Below are 7,222 nucleotides of genomic sequence, written 5' to 3'. Positions count from 1 at the left end.
AAATAGAAAAAAAGAGAGGTAGGTAGGGGACGGAAAAGGAAAAAAAGGGAAAATGTTAAAAGAGTATAAAGAAGAAAAAAAAAAAGAAAAGGGAGGCGAAAAAAAAAGAAAAAGAGGAAGAAAAGAAAGGTAAAAAATAACAGGAGAAGAGAGAAGAAAATAACGACCAAAACGAACGGGGTGAAACAGAGAACAAGAGATAGGCGGCATTCACTACATTCATGAAGGGCTGTACAGCCTCCGCGTCCCTCACCACCAGGCACACAACAGAATAGCAGTGCTCGGCCTCGGCGAGGCGGGTGAGGTTGTCGCATTTCGACTCCCCGGATCACCTGCCCGCACCTTTGCCTCTGGCGCACGTGGCGGTGCAATTCGTGCTGGGCGGTTGGAACGCGCGGTGCCGAGTAGCAGGACAAAGGTCGTAGAGAGGAAAAGGCCAGCAACGACGCTTAGCCTCCTCTTGGGAGCTGCTGTGGCCCTCATTTGCTGCATCGCTTCAAACGCGCGCGGAGGCGGCCTGTGCATCGCTGCATAGTACGGCTCCATTGCGGTGTCGACGCCTATCGGGTATTCGAAGTGCGTCCAAGAGAATGGAGCCCCGTTGCGCCGCCAAGGCACCTGCCCGGCGTTCTCCGCAAGCCGGTTGAGGAAAGTGGCTGTCAGGTTGAGCGACGAGTACGCAAAGAGGAGCTTCGAGACTCTGGGGTGATCGCACCCTTCATAGTACATGGTAAAGTCATGCCACATTTGGTCGTATGTGTGCAATTCGCACGCGCCCCCTGCCCCCGCCATCTTGGATGCAAAAATGACGTTCTCCGAGGCTAGTAGTTCGCCGACGCCCACGTGCACTTGCACCGGTGGCAAACGTGCAAGCGTGGAGGGCAAAGCCTTCATTGGCGACGCGACCGGATCCTGTGCCATGGCAGCGCTCCCCGCGTACACCTCTCCAATGTCAGCAAAGCTGGCTGAGAGCGAGTGCGGGTAGCCAGCATAGGCGATATCGCCCCCGATGGCCACTTTGGCTAGCTTACCCTGGCCATCCAGGCCTGGGATGCGGCATTGCTCTGGTGTGCGGGGCTCCTCTCTGGTAGAGCTATGGACGTCTTCCAGTGTGAATATCTGCGATGCGTACGATGGCGTGTCGCACTGCAGGTTGAGCCACGGCGAGAAGAGAACACCGCCAGAGAGCACCGCTCCCGCTGCCCCCGGGAGGCCGGCAGAAGCCTGTGCGAGTAGCGCGGACGCCGCGGATCCACCACCGGAAGAATCGCCCGCAACGAAAAGCATAGGCGCCTTATTCAGCGCGGTGGAGGCTTCTGCGGCCGCGGCTGGCCCTCCGGCGACGATGGCGAGCGGCTCATGGGTGGCGAGCCAATGGAGCGCGCGCCCTATCTGTGCGAGGATGACGGAGAAGTTTCCCACCGGCGTTAGCGTGTAGTCGAGCGCGAGCACTGGCATTTTAGCCGTCTTAGCAATCATAGCGCAGAAAGGCGCATAGCTTGCTGACTCCGGGCTTCCCGTGCGCCAGGAGCCGCCGTGGACGTAGAGGATGCGTGGCGTCGAGGAGTTTGCACCATCTGGCACCCACAGGTATGCATACCCGCGCTCATCACTGCACTGCCGAGGATTGTGCGCAGGGTCGCAGTCCCCACACGCGTTTGACTCACGGCAAGACCATTGCTCGGTGACGACGCCGGCCGGGAGGCGGACGTGGCTCACACCATTGAAGACTGGGTAGCGATCCACGCTTGATGCGTTGAAATTTTCGGGCTCCGCGCCGTTGAAACGGCCCTTCTTGTTGTACTCCGCGTGCACCGCATCCTGGCAAACTGTTGTTTCGTCGCCGGCACCGAGTTGCGGAGGAGAGCCAGCGCAGATGCCGCTCCGGTAAGCATACTCCTTTGCGAGTGGGTCCTTGGATGCCTGGTCGCACGTGCACAGCGGTGCCTCGGACGCCGCCGCGAGTGGCAGCAGCAGCGCGCAGAGGCCAGGCATTAACACAGAGGCACACAGCGACGAAAGGAATGTATATGAAGATTACTGCGGCGCGGACGGCCCGGGGAGCCTGCGGCGCCATTTTAATCCGCGCTCCTCTTTATGGCCTGCGGCGCCTGGCTTGAGCCAGGAAGTGTAAACGAGTCCGCCAGGGCGGTATGCAAACACGGAGCGCGCTGCGCGCGCGGTCTGCGCCGAACTGGGAAAGAATCTTACAACAAAACTCCCTCGCACAACACTGGGCACGGGACTGGCGCGCACTGGAACTAACACAGGTACACCACGGGAGCCGCCTAAGCGACTCCTGCGAGGGTGGCGAGGCACTTAGCTCCGTGCACCCGCCCACCCCCGCCACAGGCAAGCTCATTCACGACCTGCTCTGCGATGGCCGTGTGAAGAACGACTGAGATGCGCTGCTTCTGCAGCCCCAGCCAGCTCTTGGTGGTCCAAGTCACCTCATCGAGGTACTGAAAGCTGCACAAATCGGTTGTCCCGCTGCATCGCGCCTGGGTAAGCCAGCTGCTCGCCCCGCTGCAGGATCGTACAACCAGCCAATGAGAGCGCATGCAGCTTTCTTTTCTATCAAACCTTCTGTACATTCTTCTGTACATTCTTCTGTACACCTTCTGTACACCTTCTGTACACCTTCTGTACACCTTCTGTACACCTTCTGCACATTCTGTACAGGTATGGACGCTCCACAAACCCTATTAGCAGGAGCAGGCGCACATCGCTTCCAGGGAGGGGGGCGCGCTTCTGCTCACACCACATGCTAGGGGGGGGGGTCCGACCCCCCCCAGAGGCTTCACCACATGCTAGGGGGGGGGTCCCGACCCCCCCAGCACCTTCACCACATGCTGGGGGGGGGGGAGGGGGTCCTGGACCCCCCCAGAAACTCCTGGGCAGACTCTCCGGGCCCTTGATTTTACCCCTCATTTCGCAGTATTTTCGAGAGGAAAATCATCCTTTGGAGCTACATGAGCCTTGAGACTGGTCAGGTTATCCAAGATATTGGAGTTTCAGCCACGATTTCACGACTTTGGGGGCAAAATCGGCTCTCTGGCGGCTATTCCTAGCCCACAAACTGCTGGGGGGTGCCCACCACATGCTAGGGGGGGGGTCCGACCCCCCCCAGAGGCTTCACCACATGCTAGGGGGGGGGTCACGACCCCCCCAGAGGCTTCACCACATGCTAGGGGGGTGGGTGGGGCGTGAGCAGAAGCGCGCCCCCCTCCCTGGAACGCTGGAAGCGATGTGCGCCTGCTCCAGTGCGCAGTAGCCGTAATCCGCAACAGTCGACAGTGATAATGCGCAGTCCGCAGCAGTAGTCGCACTATAGTTGGTGCAGCGGCTGCAACGCTGCACTGGGCTCCTCTTAATAATCAGTAGTCATTTTGATTCATCGTTGATAACGTGCAGTAGTCCACACAGAAAGAGCGTGATGTCCGCATTAGTACTAATGCAGTACTCGCAGTAATAATGCGCAGTGGTACGCAGTAGTCCGCAATCCGCGGAAGAGACCGCAGCTGAGTCAGCGGTCAGCAGTAATCCGCAGCGCTTAGCCTGCAGCAGCTGCAGCGCTGTACCGGGCGCCTCAATACTCAATAGTTGAATTCATACTCGAGTAATTGATGATTGCTCTTAACTCATCCGGCCGTATTGACTCATTGGCGTGCATATCTTGCGCTGCAGGCTAAACATGCTCGAAAAGCTCAAACTCGAGGTTGTGAGTAATACAAAAGTGGCCTTTTCAACAAACATTTTTTTGGGAAAGGCGTCTCTTCGAAGGCGTCTCTTCGAACTCCTCGGCCTTCTCGCCCGCCGTCCCTCGAAGGCGTCCTCGCTCGTGAGCTGCTCGCCGCTTCTCATGCCCGCCCTCGTGCTCATCCTCCTCGGCATCGCCTGTGGCGCCTCCTGGCCCACAGCGGCGAGCGGAAAGGGGGCTCGCCGCGCGGCCTCGTCCGCCACCGTCTGCCTCGCCGCCGCCACGGCGTGCCTCACCGGCGCGGCGACGGCGGCGGCGGGCCTCTCCTCAATCTCGTGGTTGGTCCACGGGCCAAAGGACGAGTCCAACACCTTCCTTACTATTCTTACCATTGTCTGCGGCACCGCCGGGCTGCTAGCGGTAAGCGGCGCGGGACCTCCAGCTTTCTCCCGCTCCATCGCCGTGATTATGGAGGTCGCTTGCGTCGTCGCTCGCAGCCCCCTGATGACGTTCCTCGCGGTCCTCGCAACGGGCCACTGCGGAGTGGATGCCAGTAGTCGGAAGCCCAATGCGAACGACCAGCCCTTGATCACCGCTGCATTCGTCTCTTCGACGCCCTCAAACCTGCGCATCGCCTACTGCCTGGCGCTCGTCGGCACGCCCACCGTGGCGATGGCCGCACAACACCTCGCCGCCATTTCTCTCCTGCGCCAAACCGGCACGAATAAGGACGTGCTCAGCATGCAATCGCCCAACAGCATTCCGATGCTCGGCGACGCGCTCAGGACTCTCGAAACCAAGGTCGTGTTTGTCCCAAACGTCGAAGGCAAGTGCCAGTCCTCCTCGGCCGAAAAGTCAAGATTCCGCTTCAGCTTCTCGTTCCACATCCTTCGAGTCTATGAGCAGACTCAGTATGACAAGATCCTCTACCTTGATGGCGACCTCGCAGTACGCACGTCCCCAGACCGCTTGGTGGAGGCATGGGCCCGCCAAGGAACGATGGAGCTGCGCACGCCTATTGGGTGCACCCGCGTCACGGGCCGGAATAGTTACAACACTGGCGTCTGGGGCATCACGCCCTCACGCGATTACGCCGCCGGATTGAATGCTTGGCTCGCGGCTGGCAAGTTCCCCTGTGGCATCGGATTTCAAACTTGGGTGAACATTTACGGAGCGAACAACTCATGGACCAAGGCGTCGCTCGCGTGGAACCTCAAGGCCGACCAAGGCGTGAGCAAGTGTATGCGGAATTTGGGCCTCAAAGAGGCCCACGTGGTGCACTGGTCCGGTAATAGAAAGCCCATAGGCCTTCGTACGGACGATCCTGTCGAGGCGAGAGCTCTCGCTGCGTATCAAGCGGCTCACTTGCGCTGGCTGACATTCTTGGACGCACCAGCCACAGCCTCCGAAACGTTAGCTGGTGAGGTGCCGCTGCTGTCGCCAGAGACGCCAACCGAGGAGGCGTTCCCATCTTCTGCGGCATCGCTCCCGGCAACCTATCCGCCCTCCCCCATGGAGCCCGAGGCGGTGGCCGAGGGCGACAGCGGCAAGGGAGCGACCCTAGGGCGCTGTACCGTTGTGGTGCACTGCTACACCGGCCTCGCCGATCGCATCTTCGATGTCATTGCGGGCGTGGTCGCGGCACAGCTGGCGCGCGGCTGTGTCGTGCCGACTGTGCACGTCGCCGACCGAGACGCGAGCCGCACGTACGATTGGGACCGCGTGCTGAGCTCGCCAGAGTTCCTCGTGCGGAAGCAGCGCGACCCGATGCCGTTGAAGGGCGGACCCACAGCGCAGGCCCTGCACATCGACGGCACTCGCTTCTGCGGGCAACATGGCGTGAGGTGGGTGAGCGACGTTCTCCGGAAAGAGAGCGGCCGCGTAGCGTCCGACTCCGAGCAGCGTGCACGGTTCGTGCACGTGGCGCGTAGCGTGGGCCTCACGCCGTGCTTTCCGCCGGCCGATATTGCCGACCGCGTCGGCGTGCACGCGCGCCGTGGCGACAAGATCAAACTTGGCTGGACGAGCGAGAAGAAGCTCGACAAGGTGTACACCGCCGCCATCGCGTGGCTGCTCGCACACGGCGAGCGAAAGGTCTACCTGGCGGCGGATGAGCCGAGCTTTGCCGCCAAGCTCGCGGAGCGCATGCGCGACGCTCACATCGACGTAGTGCACGACGGGCAGGCCAGCGCCGCCTCCGACCTGTGTGCTCTCGCAAAGAGCAAGCTCGTGGTGAAGGCGGGCTCCGCGTCGCAATTCTCGTCGCTCGCCGCGGCCATCTCCGGAGCGCCCATGGTCAGCTTCGCCGACCGGCGCGGCCGCAACCTCGACCGCGTGTGGAAGAGCGCCGGCCTACTTACCAACATCACGGAACTCGATCCCGAGGCCGAGACGGGAGCGCCCGGGGTGTCCTGGAAGAATTAATTCTTCCAATCCGCCGATAGCTTTAGAGCCGTAGCCGCGACTACTCTCACAGACTTTCCATTCCTCACCGAAGAAATACTTTTCAAAACAGATATGACGAGTGACACACAGTCACAAAGTTGGCTGGCAAAATTGCGTGAAGCAGGCACCAGATTATTTCGTTCGGTCACCTCCACCCTTGGTGCAGAGGCGCGACCGGCGCCTCAGCGGCTGCGCCAGCTGCGGCGCTCTGCCCCGCGATCTCGCACTCCGCCACGTCGACGAAATGCCTGCTAGGCCGGCCGGGCTCGGGCGGCAGCTCGAGGACGGTGACGCCGGAGAGGGTGCGAGCCACCCATGCATGCGTGTCCGCCGAGTCGAGGGTGATTGCCGCGCCGCGAGGCTCGACGGCACCGGCGAGGATCGCGTCGCCTAATCTCGAGGCGATCTCGGGTCCTCCCGGGTGGTCTCGAGCTCAGACAGCGCCGGCGAGGAGCCGCGTCGCCGCGCGCGGGGACAAAATAGAGGCGGAGCGGGTACCGCGCCAAGTTGACGAACGTGAGGCGCACGGGCGAGCCGGCAGCCTCCGACGACGCGAGCGGCGGCAGCGCGGCTGGGGCGCACGGCGGCGGCGGCGGCTCGGTGTCCGCCGTGGAGCACAGCAGCGTCCAACCCTCGCAGCAGGACCCAACCGCGGCGCAGCTCGGCGCACACTCGCACGACGACCCGTCCTCGAACGTCACGCGGCCGACACGCCGCGCCTAGGCGGTGTCTAGGAAGTGTCTCGGAAGTGTCTACGAGCGTCACGCAACTGACGCGCCGCGCCTTGCCCCCCAGCCTGCGAGGCTCGCCGCCGGCGGCTGCGGCGAGGGCGCCCGCCGCGGCGCCGCCGCCCACAGGGAGCTGCGAGGCGTGCGGCTCCGCGGCGCTGCCGAGCGGCGGTCGCGGGGCCGCGTGGAGCTGCGTATGCTGCTGCTGCTGCTGCTGCTGCTGCTGCTGCTGCTGCTGCTGCTGCTGCTGCTGCTGCTGCTGCTGCGCCCACTGCTGCTGCAGCGCCCACCCTCCGAGCGGCTCCTAGAAGATGCGACCCCACCCGTTGATATGATCCCCCCCCCCCCC

The 7,222-nt window shown here is 62.2% G+C and overlaps 3 protein-coding genes across 3 annotated transcripts in view; 1 reads left to right on the top strand and 2 right to left on the bottom strand.

Annotated features, from left to right (window-relative positions):
• Nucleotides 1-1,995, bottom strand: part of EMIHUDRAFT_235169 (hypothetical protein) — a gene marked incomplete at both ends in the record, with an annotated part of 2,480 nt that extends 485 nt beyond the window's left edge. Inside the window, one exon of the mRNA XM_005780467.1 lies at nucleotides 360-1,995. Coding sequence (XP_005780524.1) covers nucleotides 360-1,995 — 1,636 coding nt within the window. The remainder of the gene's footprint in view (nucleotides 1-359) is intronic.
• A 1,867-nt stretch (nucleotides 1,996-3,862) lies between these two features.
• On the top strand, nucleotides 3,863-6,124 carry EMIHUDRAFT_114347 (hypothetical protein; the record flags this gene model as incomplete). Its single annotated transcript, XM_005780466.1, has 2 exons — nucleotides 3,863-4,988; nucleotides 5,118-6,124. The coding sequence occupies 2 exons, from the start codon at nucleotides 3,863-3,865 to the stop codon at nucleotides 6,122-6,124; spliced, it is 2,133 nt and encodes a 710-aa protein (XP_005780523.1).
• Nucleotides 6,125-6,188: 64 nt separating this feature from the next.
• Nucleotides 6,189-7,222, bottom strand: part of EMIHUDRAFT_468759 (hypothetical protein) — a gene marked incomplete at its 5' end in the record, with an annotated part of 6,240 nt that continues 5,206 nt past the window's right edge. Inside the window, 3 exons of the mRNA XM_005780465.1 lie at nucleotides 6,189-6,535; nucleotides 6,609-6,864; nucleotides 6,929-7,177. Of these exons, the coding sequence (XP_005780522.1) occupies nucleotides 6,291-6,535; nucleotides 6,609-6,864; nucleotides 6,929-7,177 (750 nt within the window). The 3' untranslated portion in view covers nucleotides 6,189-6,290. The remainder of the gene's footprint in view (nucleotides 6,536-6,608; nucleotides 6,865-6,928; nucleotides 7,178-7,222) is intronic.

The sequence above is a fragment of the Emiliania huxleyi genome (genome assembly GCF_000372725.1).
Source record: "Emiliania huxleyi CCMP1516 chromosome Unknown EMIHUscaffold_214, whole genome shotgun sequence".
NCBI classification, from domain to species: domain Eukaryota; phylum Haptophyta; order Isochrysidales; family Noelaerhabdaceae; genus Emiliania; species Emiliania huxleyi.
This window is presented reverse-complemented; position numbering and strand designations above follow the sequence as displayed.